The 21,190-nt window shown below is 46.0% G+C and overlaps 1 protein-coding gene across 2 annotated transcripts in view; it reads left to right on the top strand.

Moving 5' to 3' along the window:
• The window catches only part of LOC123990498 (signal-induced proliferation-associated 1-like protein 1), a 264,229-nt gene that overhangs the window by 164,855 nt on the left and 78,184 nt on the right, over positions 1-21,190 (top strand). For both annotated transcript variants that reach the window (XM_046291048.1, XM_046291049.1), the window contains 4 exons: positions 4,432-4,620; positions 5,754-5,928; positions 8,539-8,642; positions 12,023-12,180. In XM_046291048.1, coding sequence (XP_046147004.1) covers positions 4,432-4,620; positions 5,754-5,928; positions 8,539-8,642; positions 12,023-12,180 — 626 coding nt within the window. The remainder of the gene's footprint in view (positions 1-4,431; positions 4,621-5,753; positions 5,929-8,538; positions 8,643-12,022; positions 12,181-21,190) is intronic.

Raw genomic sequence — 21,190 nt, 5'->3', positions numbered from 1 at the left:
CTCCAGTTCCTCAGACCCTCCATCCTCCCCTCTAACGTCCTCACTCTCTCCAGTTCCTCAGACCCTCCATCCTCCCCTCTAACGTCCTCACTCTCTCCAGTTCCTCAGACCCTCCATCCTCCCCTCTAACGTCCTCACTCTCTCCAGTTCCTCAGACCCTCCATCCTCCCCTCTAACGTCCTCACTCTCTCCAGTTCCTCAGACCCTCCATCCTCTCCCCTCTAACGTCCTCACTCTCTCCAGTTCCTCAGACCCTCCATCCTCCCCTCTAACGTCCTCACTCTCCCAGTTCCTCAGACCCTCCATCCTCCCCTCTAACGTCCTCACTCTCTCCAGTTCCTCAGACCCTCCATCCTCCCCTCTAACGTCCTCACTCTCTCCAGTTCCTCAGACCCTCCATCCTCCCCTCTAACGTCCTCACTCTCTCCAGTTCCTCAGACCCTCCATCCTCCCCTCTAACGTCCTCACTCTCTCCAGTTCCTCAGACCCTCCATCCTCCCCTCCTAAGTTCCTCAGACCCTCCATCCTCCCCTCTAACGTCCTCTCTCTCCAGTTCCTCAGACCCTCCATCCTCCCCTCTAACGTCCTCACTCTCTCCAGTTCCTCAGACCCTCCATCCTCCCCTCTAACGTCCTCACTCTCTCCAGTTCCTCAGACCCTCCATCCTCCCCTCTAACGTCCTCACTCTCTCCAGTTCCTCAGACCCTCCATCCTCCCCTCTACCTCCCTCCATCCTCCCCTCTAACGTCCTCACTCTCTCCAGTTCCTCAGACCCTCCATCCTCCCCTCTACCTCCCTCCATCCTCCCTCCAACGTCCTCACTCTCTCCAGTTCCTCAGACCCTCCATCCATCCCCTCTAACGTCCTCACTCTCTCCAGTTCCTCAGACCCTCCATCCTCCCCTCTAACGTCCTCACTCTCTCCAGTTCCTCAGACCCTCCATCCTCCCCTCTAACGTCCTCACTCTCTCCAGTTCCTCAGACCCTCCATCCTCCCCTCTAGTTCCTCAGACCCTCCATCCTCCCCTCTAACGTCCTCACTCTCTCCAGTTCCTCAGACCCTCCATCCTCCCCTCTAACGTCCTCACTCTCTCCAGTTCCTCAGACCCTCCATCCTCCCCTCTAACGTCCTCACTCTCTCCAGTTCCTCAGACCCTCCATCCTCCCCTCTAACGTCCTCACTCTCTCCAGTTCCTCAGACCCTCCATCCTCCCCTCTAACGTCCTCACTCTCTCCAGTTCCTCAGACCCTCCATCCTCCCCTCTAACGTCCTCACTCTCTCCAGTTCCTCAGACCCTCCATCCTCCCCTCTAACGTCCTCACTCTCTCCAGTTCCTCAGACCCTCCATCCTCCCCTCTAACGTCCTCACTCTCTCCAGTTCCTCAGACCCTCCATCCTCCCCTCTAACGTCCTCACTCTCTCCAGTTCCTCAGACCCTCCATCCTCCCCTCTAACGTCCTCACTCTCTCCAGTTCCTCAGACCCTCCATCCTCCCCTCTAACGTCCTCACTCTCTCCAGTTCCTCAGACCCTCCATCCTCCCCTCTAACGTCCTCCTACTCCAGTTCCTCAGTTCCTCAGACCCTCCATCCTCCCCTCCATCCTCCCCTCTATTGTCCTCACTCTCTCCAGTTCCTCAGACCCTCCATCCTCCCCTCTAACGTCCTCACTCTCTCCAGTTCCTCAGACCCTCCATCCTCCCCTCTAACGGCCTCACTCTCTCCAGTTCCTCAGACCCTCCATCCTCCCCTCTAACCTCCTCACTCTCTCCAGTTCCTCAGACCCTCCATCCTCCCCTCTAACGTCCTCACTCTCTCCAGTTCCTCAGACCCTCCATCCTCCCCTCTAACGTCCTCACTCTCTCCAGTTCCTCAGACCCTCCATCCTCCCCTCTAACGTCCTCACTCTCTCCAGTTCCTCAGACCCTCCATCCTCCCCTCTAACGTCCTCACTCTCTCCATTTCCTCAGACCCTCCATCCTCCCCTCTACCTCCCTCCATCCTCCCCTCTAACGTCCTCACTCTCTCCAGTTCCTCAGACCCTCCATCCTCCCCTCTAACGTCCTCACTCTCTCCAGTTCCTCAGACCCTCCATCCTCCCCTCTAACGTCCTCACTCTCTCCAGTTCCTCAGACCCTCCATCCTCCCCTCTAACGTCCTCACTCTCTCCAGTTCCTCAGACCCTCCATCCTCCCCTCTAACGTCCTCACTCTCTCCAGTTCCTCAGACCCTGCAGTAGCATAACCAGTCATTTCAAATATTGAATGTCAGTGTCAGCAATGCTCTTACAGTTGTGTAACTAATTTACAGTTATAGAACCTGTTTACAGTAATAGAACCTGTAATAGGTGGTTACAGCTAAAGAACCGGTTTACGGTAATAGGTGGTTACAGCTATAGAACCCGGTTTACGGTAATAGGTGGTTACAGCTATAGAACCGGTTTACGGTAATAGGTGGTTACAGCTATAGAACTGGTTTACGGTAATAGGTGGTTACAGCTATAGAACCCGGTTTACGGTAATAGGTGGTTACAGCTATAGAACTGGTTTACGGTAATAGGTGGTTACAGCTATAGAACCTGGTTTACGGTAATAGGTGGTTACAGCTATAGAACCCGGTTTACGGTAATAGGTGGTTACAGCTATAGAACCGGTTTACGGTAATAGGTGGTTACAGCTATAGAACCGGTTTACGGTAATAGGTGGTTGCAGCTATAGAACCCGGTTTACGGTAATAGGTGGTTACAGCTATAGAACCTGGTTTACGGTAATAGGTGGTTGCAGCTATAGAACCGGTTTACGGTAATAGGTGGTTACAGCTATAGAACCGGTTTACGGTAATAGGTGGTTGCAGCTATAGAACCGGATTGCGGTAATAGGTGGTTACAGCTATAGAACCGGATTACGGTAATAGGTGGTTGCAGCTATAGAACCGGTTTACGGTAATAGGTGGTTACAGCTATAGAACCGGTTTACGGTAATAGGTGGTTGCAGCTATAGAACCGGATTGCGGTAATAGGTGGTTACAGCTATAGAACCGGATTACGGTAATAGGTGGTTGCAGCTATAGAACCGGTTTACGGTAATAGGTGGTTACAGCTATAGAACCGGTTTACGGTAATAGGTGGTTGCAGCTATAGAACCCAGTTAGGGACAGTCATAGAAACAGACACTGTAATGGTGGTCTAATAGCTGCTGCCTTTATCCCGCCTCCTCTTCTCCTTTCCTATTCTCTCCACGTCCCTGCTCGCTGCTATTGGAAGGTGTGTGTGTGTGTGTGTGTGTGTGTGTGTGTGTGTGTGTGTGTGTGTGTGTGTGTGTGTGTGTGTGTGTGTGTGTGTGTGTGTGTGTGTGTGTGTGTGTGTGTGTGTGTGTGTGTGTGTGTGTGTGCGCTGAGACAGCGTCGCAGGATAATGGTTAAGACCAGTGGTGTTGTGGGTTCTCTCAACCAGCTGAAGTTCATCCCTGTTAGTTAATTTAGCCCACCGGTCTCAGTCAGAATGTCTCGCTAAGCAACAGTACACAACAACAATACATTTTATTATACATAATAATGTCCTGCAAATGTCACTGTCTTTCAACACCCAATGACACTGTACAGTACCTCTCGGTGACACACAATCACACACAGGGGACTTGACTCTGTGTGTCTACTGAGCGTTGGACTAGTAACCGAAAGGTTGCAAGTTCGAATCCCCGAGCTGACAAGGTACAAATCTGTCGTTCTGCCCCTGAACAAGGCAGTTAACCCACTGTTCCTAGGCCGTCTTTGAAAATAAGAATTTGTTCTTAACTGACTTGCCTGGTTAAATAAAGGTTAAAAAAAGAATAATGTTAAAAAATAAATAAATATAAAGGTCTCTGTCATTCTATTATGTATGCTGTCCATCCTCTGAAGTTTGCTTTGGCCTTAGATAGTGTTCTCCCCTCAGGAAGTTAATTTTAGCCCTAAGTGCCTCTACTGTAAGTGAACGAATGAACAGTGAGGAGAAGCCAAGGCCACACACACACACACACACACACACACACACACACACACACACACACACACACACACACACACACACACACACACACACACACACACACACACACACACACACACACACACACACACACACACACACACACACACACACACGCTGTTATCTCTCATTCGCTCGTTGTTGTTTTTGTTGACCACAGATGACCGTGAAGCGTTAACCGTTGAGAGGAAGACGTTGGAAGAAAGCTGCTCTGTCTGTGTGTCAACCTTTTTCCATAAGTAGTGCACTTTAAGTGAAATAGGCAGCGATATTAGATAAGATCGGTTTTGGTCTGAACAGGCCCCAATCATCTCCTGGCTGATCTAATAATGAATCTGTCTCCTCTTCTCTTCCTGTTCTGTTCTGTTCTCTCTTCCTCCTCTTTCTATACCCCTCTTCCTCCCTCTAGCTCACCACCCTACGTGGGTCTATCCTGGAGGATGCGGTGCCATCTACCTCAAAGCACGGCCTGGCGCGGGGTCTACCCCTCAAAGAGGTGCTAGATTACCTGGTACCAGAGCTGAACGCCCACTGTCTCAGACTGGCTCTCAACACACCTAAAGTCACAGAGCAGCTGATGAAGCTGGACGAACAGGGGGTAAGGAGACAGCACCTCAGTAAGGAGACAGCACCTCAGTACACACAGACACCAGGGGGTAAGGAGACAGCACCGCAGTAAGGAGACAGCACCTCAGTACACACAGACAACAGTGGGTAAGGAGACAGCACCGCAGTAAGGAGACAGCACCTCAGTACACACAGACACCAGGGGGTAAGGAGACAGCACCTCAGTACACACAGACACCAGGGGGTAAGGAGACAGCACCTCAGTACACACAGACACCAGGGTGTAAGGAGACAGCACCTCGGTACACACAGACACCAGGGTGTAAGGAGACCGTACTACAGTACACACAGACACCAGGGGGTAAGGAGACAGCACCTCGGTACACACAGACACCAGGGTGTAAGGAGACAGCACTACAGTACACACAGACACCAGGGGGTAAGGAGACAGCACTACAGTACACACAGACACCATGGGGTAAGGAGACAGCACTACAGTACACACAGACACCATGGGGTAAGGAGACAGCACTACAGTACACATAGACACCAGGGGGTAAGGAGACAGCACCTCAGTACACAGACACCAGGGGGTAAGGAGACAGCACCTCAGTACACACAGACACCAGGGTGTAAGGAGACAGCACCTCGGTACACACAGACACCAGGGGGTAAGGAGACAGCACCTCAGTACACAGACACCAGGGGGTAAGGAGACAGCACTACAGTACACACAGACACCATTGGGTAAGGAGACAGCACCTCAGTACACAGACACCAGGGGGTAAGGAGACAGCACTACAGTACACACAGACACCATGGGGTAAGGAGACAGCACTAAAGTACACGGACACCCTCTCCTCTCTCGGTTTCTGTGTTAATGGGAGAAAGCTTTTATCTGTCTGGTTGTTGGATCTGTGGTGGCTCCGGGGAGGAAGGAGAAAAGGGAAGCATTTTAACACAGGGACTGTCATATACTCTGTTCTCTCCCTCTCTCTCTCCCTCCCCCTCTCTCTCCCTCCCTCTGTCTCTCCCTCCCCCTCTCCCTCTCTCTCTCTCTCTCTCTCTCTCTCTCTCTCTCTCTCTCTCTCTCTCTCTCTCTCTCTCTCTCTCCCTCTCTCTGTCTCTCTCTCCCTCTCCCTCTCTCTCCGTCTCTCTCTGCAGTTGAGTTTCCAGTTGAAGGTGGGGGTGATGTACTGTGCGTCGGGACAGAGCAGTGAAGAGGATATGTACAACAATGATTCGGCAGGTCCTGCTCTGGAGGAGTTCCTACAGCTGCTTGGGGAGAGGGTCCGACTGAAAGGATTCACCAAGTACCGAGCCCAGCTGGACATTAAGAGTACGTTACCACACACACACAGTGTTATCTCCCTCTCTCTATCTCTCTCATGCCCAGCTGGACACTAAGAGTACGTTGCTACACTATATACGCATTCACCGACTGCTTTCACTCTATATAAAGAGGGGAACATGCTGGAGCTGGGACGAGAAACCCCAAAAGATCCACACCGACCGTACTGATTCCTTATCACAGGCATTTAGCTGATATCGTTCATTACGATAGGTAGCCGAGACTAGAGAAATGTGAAGTATGTAATGAGACAAGTCTGCCAGTTGATGGCTACAACCATCAAACTAGTAGTAGTAAGTTAGACTGGGGCATCCCGGAATATTAGGTAATACCGTCACTGAACACAAGAGGCGCTATTTTCCAACCCCACTGAGCCCTCTTGTTATGTAAAGATTAGCAATGCTAACAAACTACATGTAAAATCCTATAGCGAATGCTAGCTAAATGCTAATGGGCATATTGTGAACAATTTATACAGCCAGGACACTGTCCTATATTTTCAGGACAGATATCCCAGCTCATAAAGTAACTCACAATGCTACTCACAGTTTGCTACATACACAAAACAAATATTAATCACCCCAAGGCTCTTTATCCAGGAGAGGATTCTCTGCTGTTACAAAGAAGGGCTTGATCGCAAGAAGCTAACCACTTAGGTAAGCTAACTTAGCTACAATATTAGCAAACCAAGCGGACAACTGCAGAGCATTTAGCACATTTTACACAATTAAAATAATAGTATATTATTATGATATATTGTTTGGCGCGTGCTGCACAACAGTGAGTGACTCACAAGGCTCTGGTCATTGTGTGCTTGTATTTACCTGAAAGCTTCATAACTATAAATAATGTGCCCGGTGAAATAATAATAATAATATAATAATAATAATAATAATAATAATAATAATAATAATAATATATAATAATAATAATAATAATAATAATAATAATAATAATATAATAATAATAATAATAATAATAATAATAATAATAATATAATAATAATAATAATAATAATAATATAATAATAATAATATAATAATAATATAATAATAATAATAATAATAATAATAATATAATAATAATAATAATAATATAATAATAATATAATAATAATAATAATAATAAATAATAATAATAATAATAATAATAATAATAATATAATATGATGAAGATCATGTTGACTACAGGTATTTACTTACAAAGTATCTACAAATATTCCATGGTATTTAAAATATATATATATTTTTTTATAGTTTAAACGATTTTGACGGTATTGAAAAACCATCCCGTTGCTTTATCCAAATACCTCGGTATATCAGGTAAATATATGATATACTGCCCGAGCCTAGTGGCAGTTTAAACTATATATATATATTTTTTTAATGTAATGTATCACCCAGCTCTAGAACATTCTGTGTAAGGGTCTGCGTCAGACAGACAATCTAGACATGAGGCTGTTATATACAGGAGAGATGATGGCAGTTGAAACAATAACACGTTCTTACATCTCTTAGTTTTCTCTCTTAGCTGACTTCTCTTGGACTCATCCCCTCTATACCACCTATAAGGACCATGAACCTGTCTGTCTAACTCTAGTTACTGTCTGTCTCTCCTCTAGCTGACTCCACAGGGACCCACTCCCTCTATACCACCTATAAGGACCATGAACCTGTCTGTCTAACTCTACTGTCTGTCTCTCCTCCAGCTGACTCCACAGGGACCCACTCCCTCTATACCACCTATAAGGACCATGAACCTGTCTGTCTAACTCTAGTTACTGTCTGTCTCTCCTCCAGCTGACTCCACAGGGACCCACTCCCTCTATACCACCTATAAGGACCATGAACCTGTCTGGCTAACTCTAGTTACTGTCTGTCTCTCCTCCAGCTGACTCCACAGGGACCCACTCCCTCTACACCACCTATAAGGACTATGAACCTGTCTGTCTAACTCTACTGTCTGTCTCTCCTCCAGCTGACTCCACAGGGACCCACTCCCTCTATACCACCTATAAGGACCATGAACCTGTCTAACTCTACTGTCTGTCTCTCCTCCAGCTGACTTCACTGGGACCCACTCCCTCTATACCACCTATAAGGACTAGGAACCTGTCTGTCTAACTCTAGTTACTGTCTGTCTCTCCTCTAGCTGACTCCACAGGGACCCACTCCCTCTATACCACCTATAAGGACTAGGAACTTGTCTGTCTAACTCTAGTTACTGTCTGTCTCTCCTCTAGCTGACTCCACAGGGACCCACTCACTCTATACCACCTATAAGGACTAGGAACCTGTCTGTCTAACTCTAGTTACTGTCTGCCTCTCCTCTAGCTGACTCCACAGGGACCCACTCCCTCTATACCACCTATAAGGACCATGAAGCTGTCTAACTCTACTGTCTGTCTCTCCTCCAGCTGACTCCACAGGGACCCACTCCCTCTACACCACCTATAAGGACCATGAACCTGTCTGGCTAACTCTAGTTACTGTCTGTCTCTCCTCCAGCTGACTCCACAGGGACCCACTCCCTCTACACCACCTATAAGGACCATGAACCTGTCTGGCTAACTCTAGTTACTGTCTGTCTCTCCTCTAGCTGACTCCACAGGGACCCACTCCCTCTACACCACCTATAAGGACTATGAGGTGATGTTCCACGTGTCCACCATGCTTCCCTACACACCCAACAACAAACAACAGGTATGGATAGTTATTATTGACCAACGTTGAGATGTTATACAGGCCCAAAAGACTATTTAAACAAAATAAACAAAATTGTTAATTAAATAAATTATCTGAAGAGGTAGAAAACTCGATGATCAAGTCCTTTAAAACAATGCTACTGACTTTATTTTTTAAAATCTTATCATCCTTTAAAATGTCTTGGAAATAAATATATAAATACAGAAATACAGCCTGTTATCACAAAACATATCATTTTCCTAACTAGACGATAGGCTATGAAGATCTGGGGAAGGTTGTGTAATTTAAAGATAGCAGAAAATAAACCGCATATTGGGTCAATTTCCATTGACGAGCATTGAATGAGAGACTATCAGCACAAAATGTATATTTACATAATATGTAAATAAACTTCTCAATTCACATTAGCAACGGGAATGACACGAGCCGAGAGAAGGTTTGGGTGATGTTCTCGCTTCACAGCTCAAACGTGGCAGAAATGTCACTGTAGCAAATTAATAATTTATATGCAAGCAACAACTTCATGTATCCACCATATTACACTCGTAATTAATGCAACAATTCACAAATTCACAGACGTTTAAATGGTTTATTTTCTCTTCCATATACTCATTAATTTAGCAAGACAATAACACAGCCAAGTGGAACAGCTGCTAGCTAACATGCTATAACATCAAGCGAACAACGCTTGCTTCATCAAGTAACTTCAGCATTGTGAAAATGAACATTTACCGCTCTCATACGAATATAAAAGTAATATTATCGTACAGTGTCCGTCATATTGTATAGAGCTAGGTAGCAAGCTAAACAAAATGTCTGCACTTTGCATCCTCACACAGCTAACGTTAGCTAAAGTTGGCAAATTAGTAGGCTAAGTTAACTGGCCAGTTAGCTGAATGCTAACATCAGCTAACGTTAGCTAAACAATAGTTATATTGCTTTTCGGCCCAATTTAGAACAAACCATTGTTTCATTTCAACAATATCATGCAAATCAATACCTTAAAAAAATATAATTGTAACTGAAAAATTCACTGAGCAGTTGAGTTCCTGCTTGCATTTTACATTGGAATATTCTGAAAATCCCTTAAAGCGACGGCGTCAATTTCAGATTTACCCGCCTATAACTGCAATTTCAGATATAAACTTGAATAGGAAGGATACCTCCTATACATTTCAACTGTTTCAAAAACATTGCTCTGCTATTACGATTTATACTATATACTTCTCCTCTGTTTTTGGTGCCCTCACTTTCAGCCTGTGAACAGCGTGAAGCGAACCCATGGACATGAGCAGATAATTATGTGTGACTGTGTCAGGGCGAAGTGATCTCAATATCACGGCCTATTTTTTATTTGTATTATTTTTTATTTTACCTTTATTTAAGTCAGCAAGTCAGTTAAGAACAAATTCTTATTTTCAATGACGGCCTAGGAACAGTGGGTTAACTTCCTGTTCAGGGGCAGACGCTCTAACCACTAGGCTACCCTGCCGCCCCTATTCATTGATGATAGGTCCTGCTTTACTGAAGTTGCGAGACATGACAAGCCATGAAATTACGAGAGACGGTTGTGCATATAAAAACCATAACTGGCACTCAGATCGGTAGAAATTGTAAGATAAATTGGCATTCCACATAAGGTTGCTGACTCCTCGTGTAGCCTATTATCGGCAACTTCAGTAGTGTAATGGCAGGATCTGTGACAGCCAGCAGAAAGCCGGAGGAGAACGGTTGGGGCTCAGGTTGTTTTTTTGTTTTTTTTCTGCTTATCTAGATCTCTGGTTCCCTCTTGAGTCATTTTGTCTTATTTCATCCAACAGTAAACTTTTAAGCATCAGACAAGCTCAATGCATATAGTTGATTTTATTAAAACATATATGGAAAAATAGACGTTTAAAAATGTTGGCCAATTAATTGACAGATGATTTTCGGTCGACAAAGATTTGAGTGTTTTTTGGGGACATCCTGACTATACTGTGCCCCTCCCCTCTCTCCATCTGTTGCTGTCTCGCTATGAAAGTAGCGAGTGTTTGTGTTCTTGGAACTAATCAGTCTCCTCCGTTCCCATAAATAGAGACTCTTAGGAGTCGATTCCTAGACTAATTTAATCTTGACACTAAGAAATGGAGGTCGACACCGGACGTCGATGCGCAACGAGTCCATTATTGTGGACTCTCCACCGCTACGTCATCGTCGTTAACAGATGGAAAATGGCAAGTGACAGCAGCGAAGTCTGGCAACACTTTGAGAAATGAAAAGAAAATGTAGAAGTGGAATTGTGGATCAGTGATGGTAGTACAGTAATGGTAGTACAGGTACTGTAATGGTAGTACAGTAATGGTAGTACAGGTACAGTAATGGTAGTACAGTAATGGTAGTACTGTAATGGTAGTACAGTAATGGTAGTACTGTAATGGTAGTACAGTAATGGTAGTACTGTAATGGTAGTACAGTAATGGTAATGGTAGTACAGGTACAGTAATGGTAGTACAGTAATGGTAGTACAGTAATGGTAGTACATGTACAGTAATGGTAGTACAGTAATGGTAGTACAGTAATGGTAGTACAGGTACTGTAATGGTAGTACAGTAATGGTAGTACAGGTACAGTAATGGTAGTACAGTAATGGTAGTACAGGTACAGTAATGGTAGTACAGGTACAGTAATGGTAGTACAGGTACAGTAATGGCAGTACAGTAATGGTAGTACAGTAATGGTAGTACAGGTACAGTAATGGTAGTACAGGTACTGTAATGGTAGTACAGTAATGGTAGTACAGGTACAGTAATGGTAGTACAGTAATGGTAGTACAGGTACAGTAATGGTAGTACAGTAATGGTAGTACAGTAATGGTAGTACAGGTACAGTAATGGTAGTACAGTAATGGTAGTACAGGTACAGTAATGGTAGTACAGTAATGGTAGTACAGTAATGGTAGTACAGGTACAGTAATGGTAGTACAGTAATGGTAGTACAGGTACAGTAATGGTAGTACAGTAATGGTAGTACAGTAATGGTAGTACAGGTACAGTAATGGCAGTACAGTAATGGTAGTACAGTAATGGTAGTACAGGTACAGTAATGGCAGTACAGTAATGGTAGTACAGTAATGGTAGTACAGTAATGGTAGTACAGTAATGGTAGTACAATGCTTAACCATGTGACGCACCGCGACCCAAACCGTTTCTGGCAGCAGCTACATTGTGAATTCACATGGAATTTGATTCATTTTTCTGTCCATTTAATTGCAGCATAAAATAAGAGATTGTCACATCCCTAAATAGATTATTGAAAAAGTGACCATCTTGTTGTCCATGTGTTTACCTTGAGAGTTTTCCTTTGCTGTTTTCACTAACCAATTTGTCTACATTTCCCAGCTCCTGAGGAAGCGTCACATAGGGAATGACATAGTGACCATCGTATTCCAGGAGCCCGGAGCTCAACCCTTCACCCCCAAGAACATACGCTCACACTTTCAGCACGTGTTTGTAGTGGTGAGAGCACACCAACCCTGCTCTGACAACACCTCCTATAGGTGAGTGGGAACGTCTAATGCACGCATTACACACGCATGACACGCGCATGACACACGCATGACACACGCATGACACACGCATTACACACGCACGATACATGCATTACACACGCAGTATTACCAGTTTAGTACACCATTTAATAAATGTTTTTTTTAAAATACCATCGGTTACCAGAATGCTAACAAAATTAGCACAAGTAATAGTGAATTTTCATGGAAGCTGCTAGTTCAATATGATAACGAGCGCAAACTAAAATAAACGAAACGCAAAGACAGGAATTCCAGCTCATAATGTTCTATATACAGTGCCTTGCGAAAGTATTCGGCCCCCTTGAACTTTGCCACCTTTTGCCACATTTCAGGCTTCAAACATACAGATATAAAACTGTATTGGGCGTGCAAAATTATTAGCAACACAGCTCATCACCCTGAACACACCATCCCCACTGTCAAACATGATGGTGGCAGCATCATGGTTTGGGCCTGCTTTTCTTCAGCAGGGACAGGGAAGATGGTTAAAATTGATGGGAAGATGGAAGGAGCCAAATACAGGACCATTCTGGAAGAAAACCTGATGGAGTCTGCAAAAGACCTGAGACTGGGACGGAGATTTGTCTTCCAACAAGACAATGATCCAAAACATAAAGCAAAATCTACAATGGAATGGTTCAAAAATAAACATATCCAGGTGTTAGAATGGCCAAGTCAAAGTCCAGACCTGAATCCAATCGAGAATCTGTGGAAAGAATTGAAAACTGCTGTTCACAAATGCTCTCCATCCAACCTCCCTGAGCTCGAGCTGTTTTGCAAGGAGGAATGGGAAAAAAATGTCCGTCTCTCGATGTGTAAAACATACCCCAAGCGACTTAACCTCGGCAAGACGGAGCTGCTCTTCCTCCCGGGGAAGGACTGCCCGTTCCATGATCTCGCCATCACGGTTGACAACTCCATTGTGTCCTCCTCCCAGAGCGCTAAGAACCTTGGCATGATCCTGGACAACACCCTGTCGTTCTCAACTAACATCAAGGCGGTGGCCCGTTCCTGTAGGTTCATGCTCTACAACATCCGCAGACTACGACCCTGCCTCACACAGGAAGCGGCGCAGGTCCTAATCCAGGCACTTGTCATCTCCCGTCTGGATTACTGCAACTCGCTGTTGGCTGGGCTCCCTGCCTGTGCCATTAAACCCCTACAACTCATCCAGAACGCCGCAGCCCGTCTGGTGTTCAACCTTCCCAAGTTCTCTCACGTCACCCCGCTCCTCCACTCTCTCCACTGGCTTCCAGTTGAAGCTCGCATCCGCTACAAGACCATGGTGCTTGCCTATGGAGCTGTGAGGGGAACGGCACCTCAGTACCTCCAGGCTCTGATCAGGCCCTACACCCAAACAAGGGCACTGCGTTCATCCACCTCTGGCCTGCTCGCCTCCCTACCACTGAGGAAGTACAGTTCCCGCTCAGCCTAGTCAAAACTGTTCGCTGCTCTGGCCCCCCAATGGTGGAACAAACTCCCTCACAACGCCAGGACAGCGGAGTCAATCACCACCTTCCGGAGACACCTGAAACCCCACCTCTTTAAGGAATACCTAGGATAGGATAAAGTAATCCCTCTCACCCTCCCCCCCCCTCAAAAGATTTAGATGCACTATTGTAAAGTGGCTGTTCCACTGGATGTCATAAGGTGAATGCACCAATTTGTAAGTCGCTCTGGATAAGAGCGTCTGCTAAATGACTTAAATGTAAATGTAATCGCAGCAAAAGGTGGCGCTACAAAGTATTAACTTAAGGGGGCTGAATAATTTTGCACGCCCAATTTTTCAGTTTTTGATTTGTTAAAAAAGTTTGAAATATGCAATAAATGTCGTTCCACTTCATGATTGTGTCCCACTTGTTGTTGATTCTTCACAAAAAAATACAGTTTTATATCTTTATGTTTGAAGCCTGAAATGTGGCAAAAGGTCGCAAAGTTCAAGGGGGCCGAATACTTTCGCAAGGCACTGTATGTGGAGTCTGGAGTTGCTTGGGAAACAGGCCTTCCTGGGAGGGGGGGAGCAGAGGGGCTGAGAACGGAGAGGAGAAAAAAACATTAAGGAAATTCAACGATGACAGTGGCAGCAGTACAGTTAACCCATCCAAAGGGCTTTGACTTCTCAAACACGGCAGAAACACAACACGGGGTGACCTTATTAATTCAGTAACTTCGATACCTACCAAGTTAAACTTAAGAGTCGAGTTAACGCAGAATTCTTCATTTTACAGGGGGAGGGGGGAGTTAAAATGTGTAAGAAACCTCTTGCTGCGTTTTTGTAAACACAGATCTAAAACGCATCTTATTGTAACTTTCTTCAGCATCAGACACATTTTGTGCTTCAACTGGGATGAGAATCGATGGCGTTGGATCAGCAGACAGCGCTCTGACTGATGTGTAGCTTCTTTCTTCAGCTACTCTCTTCTATGTAACCAGCCTACTCTCCTCTATGTAGCCAGCCTACTTTCCTCTATGTAGCCAGCCTACTTTCCTCTATGTAGCCAGCCTACTTTCCTCCATGTAGCCAGCCTACTTTCCTCCATGTAGCCAGCCTACTTTCCTCCATGTAGCCAGCCTACTTTCCTCCATGTAGCCAGCCTACTTTCCTCCATGTAGCCAGCCTACCTTCCTCCATGTAGCCAGCCTACTTTCCTCCATGTAGCCAGCCTACTTTCCTCCATGTAGCCAGCCTACTTTCCTCTATGTAGCCAGCCTACTTTCCTCTCTGTAGCCAGCCTACTTTCCTCTCTGTAGCCAGCCTACTTTTCTCCATGTAGCCAGCCTACTTTCCTCTATGTAGCCAGCCTACTTTCCTCTATGTAGCCAGCCTACTTTTCTCCATGTAGCCAGCCTACTTTCCTCTATGTAGCCAGCCTACTTTCCTCTATGTAGCCAGCCTACTTTCCTCCATGTAGCCAGCCTACCTTCCTCTATGTAGCCAGCCTACTTTTCTCCATGTAGCCAGCCTACTTTCCTCTATGTAGCCAGCCTACTTTCCTCTATGTAGCCAGCCTACTTTCCTCCATGTAGCCAGCCTCTTTCATGTAGCCAGCCTACTTTTCTCCATGTAGCCAGCCTATTTCCTCTATGTAGCCAGCCTACTTTTCTCCATGTAGCCAGCCTACTTTCCTCTATGTAGCCAGCCTACTTTCCTCTATGTAGCCAGCCTACTTTCCTCCATGTAGCCAGCCTACTTTTCTCCATGTAGCCAGCCTACCTTCCTCCATGTAGCCAGCCTACCTTCCTCCATGTAGCCAGCCTACTTTCCTCCAATAAAATATAAGATGTTATAAGATATAAGATGTGTTAGGAAATGTAGCTGGCTACATACTTTCCATGATGAACATTATAAATGTTAGTGGGAGTACATGCATAATGGGTCTCGAATGCATCATTTTTTTGCAAAAATTGTAAGCTCATTTACTGCCTGCAACATAGCATTGCACTTCTATTGTCATTGGATGAAAACGCAGCTGTTCTCTGCCGAATGTGTTGCACTAATGTATATTCTGTGAAGGGGAAAAAGCAACAAACAAAAAAACCACTGTTGAATGTCAATATAAAACGCTTGTTAATACACAGCTGGACCCACCTGCTACCTTTATCTCCTGTTGTTTTACAAACCAACGTGTGACTGGCGCAACAGTTTCTAGCAAACTGTGATAAGCTTCATAAAATGTGAAATGAAGAACACGATCTGCACTATCTCAACGTAAAAAAAAAAGTAGATCCCTTCAGTCAGATAGTAACTTATACCCTGGTATACATTCGAAAGTATTCAGACATCTTGACTTTTTCCACATTTTGTTACGTCACAGTTCTAAAATTTATTAAATGTTTTTTGTTTGTTCATCAATCTACACACAATACCCCACAATGATAAAGAGAAAACTGGTTTTTAGACATTACATTTTTTACAAAGTATTCAGGCCCTTCACTCAGTACTTTGTAGAAGCACCTTTGGCAGCGATTACAGCCTTGTCTTTCTGGGTATGACGCTACAAGCTTGACACACCTGTATTTGGGGAGTTTCTCCCATTCTTCTCTGCAGATCCTCTCAAGCTCTGTCAGGTTGGATGGCGAGTGTTGTTGCACAGCTATTTTCAGGTCTCTCCAGAGATGTTCGATTGGGTTCAAGTCCGGGTTCTGGAAGGGCAACGCAAGGACATTCAGAGTCTTGTCCCGAAGCCACTCCTGCGTTGTCTTGGCTGTGTGTTTAGATTTGTTGTCCTGTTGGAAGGTAAACCTTTGCCCCAGGCTGAGGTCCTGAGTGCTCTGGTGTAGTTTTTCATCAAGGATCTCTTTGTACTTTGCTCCATTCATCTTTCCCTCGATCCTGACTAGTCTCCCAGTCTCTGCCGCTGAAAAACATCCCTACAGCATGATGCTGCCACCACCATGCTTCACCGTGCCTGGTTTCCTCCAGACGTGATCAGGCATTCAGAACAGAGTTCAATCTTGTTTTATCAGACCAGATAATCTTGTTTCTCATGGTCTGAGGGTCCTTTAGGTATCTTTCCCTCTTTTCACTATTTCAATTCAATGTCTTCATTGGCATGGGTAACATGTTAACATTGCCTAAGCTCTCTCTCTCTCTTCTCTCTCTCTCTCTCTCCCTCTCTCTCTCATCATTCTCATCTTTCTCTCTCTCTCCTCTCCCTCTTCTCTCTCCCTCTTCTCTCTCTCTCATCATTCTCATCTTTTTCTCTCTCATCATTCTCTTCTCTCTCCCTCTTCTATCTCGTTAAGGGCTGTGTTAATATGGTTTATTGTGAGAGTTCCTGGTTCTCTGTGGGGTTCCTGCCTGCTGGACACAAAGCTGTGGTGTAGCATAGGGAAGATACAATGGCTTGACACACACACGCGCACACGCGCACACGTGCGCGCGCACGCAAACGCATAGAAAACACAAACACACACACACACGCAAACGCATAAAAAACACACACACTCTCCAATCAGGTGTAAGACTGTATCAGCTTGGTCCTTTGTTTGGAGGGTGGCCTGACACAGGCTTAGTCTCCCTCTACCCCCCTCTACCTCCCTCTACCCCCTCTACCTCCTCTACCTCCTTCTACCCCCCTCTACCTCCCTCTACCCCATCTACCTCCTTCTACCCCCCTCTACCTCCCTCTACCCCCTTCTACCTCCTCTACCTCCTTCTACCCCCTCTATCCCCCTCTATCCCCCTCTACCTCCCTCTACCCCCTCTACCTACCTCTACCTTCCTCTACCTCCTCTACCCCCTCTACCACCTCTACCTCCCTACCCCCTCTACCTCCCTCTACCCCCATCTACCTCCCTCTATGCCCCTCTACCCCCTCTACCTACCTCTACCTTCCTCTACCTCCCTCTACCTCCTCTACCCCCTCTACCACCTCTCTACCTCCCTCTCTACCTCCCTCTCTTCCTCCTCTCTACCTCTACCTCTACCTCTCTCTCTCCCTCTACCTCCCTCTACCTCCCTCTACCTCTCTCTACCTCCCTCTACCTCTCTCTCTACCTCCCTCTACCGCTCTCTACCTCCCCCTCTACCCCCTCTCTACCTCCCTCTCTACCTCCTCTCTCTACCTCCTCTACCTCCTCTACCTCCCTCCTCCTCTACCTCCTCTACCTCCCTCTCTACCTCCTCTACCTCCCTCTACCTCCCCCTCTACCTCCCCCTCTACCTCCCTCCTCTCTACTACCTCCTCTACCTCCCCCTACCTCCCCCTCTACCTCCCTCTCTACCTCCCTCTCTTCCTCCCTCTACCCCCCTCTACCTCCCTCTCTACCTCCCTCCCTCCCTCCCTCTCGACCTCCCTCTCGACCTCCATCTATCCCCTCACCCCGGCACACAATGGGTACCCCCTGCCCCCCCTCCTCTCTCCCACCAAAACCACTCATGTGACTAAATTCCTACCCCTCCATTTTGTTTTGTTTGGGCTCTGTGCTCTCTCTCTATCTCTCTCTCTCTCTGTGTTGTCCTCTCATTCCTCTTCGTTTGCCGTCTGGATCTAACGTAGATATTCATACACTTTTGGAGGGAAATGGAGGTTTGATGATAGGTTGTTTCTTTATGATTGACAGCCAATCGTGTTTAAATCCAGTATTAAAGTCTCTGAGTTGTTTCGAGGCCTGAAGCCCTGAAATGCTCAACAGTTTGGAGCAGTGGTTCTTAACCTTGTTGGAGGTACTGAACCCCACCAGTTTCATATGCGCATTCACCGAACCCTTCTTAATTGGAAAAATAAAATGTGATTTTATTAACTCAAAACATAGGTATATATTTTACTGGTGCACAAAATGAACCGTGCATCAACATCACTGTGTTCAAAGAACAAAATAATCAAAACATGATTTTCACACAAAAACAAAAACATAATAATGAATATTTACTGCAAATCAGTGTGACTTCTGCTGTTGCCTTTCAGAGACCAGTTCAGAAATGCGCGGCTTCACCTTGGCAAGTGCCACACTCATGTCATTTTCACTACAAAGTCTGTTCCTTTTCTTCGTTTTTATGTCCAGCATTCTCAAAGGATTGCTCACAAAGATATCTTGTAACAAACGGTATGAAAATCTCCAGAGCTTTCTTAGCAATAACAGGGTATTTACCGTTACCACGTTACTACGTTACGTTGTTGACACCAAAACGTTGAAAGCGTTGTTGTTCTGAAGAGTTGCTGTTGAACCTGGCTCTGCTGAATTTCAATGATTTCATCGAGGTATTCATCATTGACATCTGTTGTCTCAACACTAAACGTGAACGGCTGTCTCACCCATGCTGGATATGACTCTCTTGTAGGGAAGTATCGGTCGAGAGACTTTGCGAGCTCATCTAAGTGCGTGTCAATTGCTTGCTTCAGTTCAGCGGGTACAGAAATGTCTCAGATTCCAGATACATCTTCGATCTTACTTACACAGTCGTCCAGCAGGGGAAAGTTTGCGAAGTTATCGTTCTCTGTTCGTCGTTTCCATAACGGTAGCTTTTTTTGAAAAGCCTTCAAGTTTTCCTCCTCTTCGATGATGTTGACTCCACCGCCCTGCACTCCACCGATGATTGAGAGCTGCGAAGATATCAGCCATGTATGCTAAAATGAGAATGAACTCAGGATTTTTGAAGCAATCTGCATGACAATGTTGGTGCTCTTGCAAAAACAGGGCTAATTCCACACGCACGGCAAAACACGATTCAGCACCTGTCCCCGGCATAAAGATAGAATGGTACAGAAGTACCTCGAATTCAGAGCCCATTTCTTTACACAGCTCACTGAAGATGCGGGGCCTCAGAGCACTAGTTCGCACATAGTTCACGCATTCCACTACAATTTTTAATATTTCTGCTAGTGTTGGTGGCAAGGTTTTGTTGCCAATGCATGCCTGTGCAGAATACAATGCGTAACAATGATGTGTGGTGCATCGGCTTTCACTAGCGCACCAAAACCAGACTTTCTTCCCAGCATGACTGGAGCTCCGTCCGAAAAACTGCAGAAACCATATCCCACGAAAGATTGTTGTCTTCGAAGAAGTCATCCACAGGTTTCTTCACATCGGCTGCCTTAGTTGTTGTTGTAAGAGGCTTACAAAATAAACAATCTTCCTTTATCAAGTCGTCTTTCACATAGCGCACGAATACAGCAAGCTGGCTTAGATTAGAAACGTCTCTGGTCTCGTCGAGTTGAAGGCTGAATTTTGCCGGGCTTGAAATCAGATCTGCAACTACTTGAGCCAAGATGTCTTTGCTCATGTCCTCTATTCTGTCGCTGATGGTGTCATTTCAAAGAGGAATTTGGGATAACTTAACTTCAGCCTCTTTTCCCAGCATGATATTCGCCATCTTCAACACAGCTGGTTTTATGAGTGTTTCACCAATGGTGTGTGGTTTGCCCTGCTTTGCCATCAGGTAAGCAACCGTGGATGTTGTGAGGATCGGTTTGTTGATGGGTACAAAGCCGAGAACAGGCAGAGTAGCCTTTTCATCGAATCTGGCTCTCTTCACTTTGAATTCAGCAAGCATTGTGTTCTTGTATTTTCCATCTCCACGCAGAAGTGTTCTCTTAGTTTTGCCGGTGCAGGACTAGAATTTCTTAACTTGGCATTGTAAATCATGCAGTTAGGACACTGACTGCCATCATGTTCCGTTATACATGTGAATTTATATTGTACATATTCGTCCGAACACGTTCTTTTTTTGCTCGACATAGTAAGTATGAAGGGATTAAAATATTAAGAAAGAAATCACAAGACGTACCATCACAACAGTCACAAGTCGACTACTGAGCGCACCAAATTCCCTGTAGCACTGATAGGCCAACCGATGTAGCGTGATCACCTGCAGCCAATGATGGCCAAGCGGGGCGTGTCATCACGAATCATATGAGTCGGGTGTGTGTCTTGACCTCCGCCGAACCCCTGAGACTGACTCACCGAACCCCTGGGGTTCGATCGAACCCAGGTTAAGAACCACTGGTTTGGAGTAATAGTGCTGTTGGTGAGTGTTGCTGCTTCTGGTTAGGCTGTCTGTGTGGCTGTCTGTGTGGCTGTCTGTGTGGCTGTCTGGCTGTGTGGCTGTCTGGCTGTGTGGCTGTCTGGCTGTGTGGCTGTCTGGCTGTGTGGCTGTCTGTGTGGCTGTCTGTGTGGCTGTCTGTGTGTCTGAAAGGCTGGCTGTGTGGCTGGCTGTCTGTGTGGCTGGCTGTCTGTGTGGCTGTCTGTCTGTGTGGCTGGCTGGCTGTCTGGCTGGCTGTCTGTGTGGCTGTCTGTGTGGCTGTCTGTGTGTCTGGCTGGCTGGCTGTGTGGCTGGCTGTCTGTGTGGCTGGCTGTCTGTGTGGCTGTCTGTCTGTGTGGCTGTCTCTGTGTGGTTGTCTGTCTGTGTGGCTGTCTGTCTGTGTGGCTGTCTGTCTGGCTGGCTGGCTGTGTGTCTGTCTGTCTGGCTGGCTGTGTGTCTGTCTGGCTGGCTGTGTCTCTGTCTGGCTGGCTGTGTGTCTGTCTGGCTGGCTGTGTG

The sequence above is a fragment of the Oncorhynchus gorbuscha genome, linkage group LG12 (assembly GCF_021184085.1).
Source record: "Oncorhynchus gorbuscha isolate QuinsamMale2020 ecotype Even-year linkage group LG12, OgorEven_v1.0, whole genome shotgun sequence".
NCBI classification, from domain to species: domain Eukaryota; kingdom Metazoa; phylum Chordata; class Actinopteri; order Salmoniformes; family Salmonidae; genus Oncorhynchus; species Oncorhynchus gorbuscha.
The sequence above is the reverse complement of the archived record's forward strand: the minus strand, read 5'-3'. Positions and strand labels throughout refer to the sequence as shown.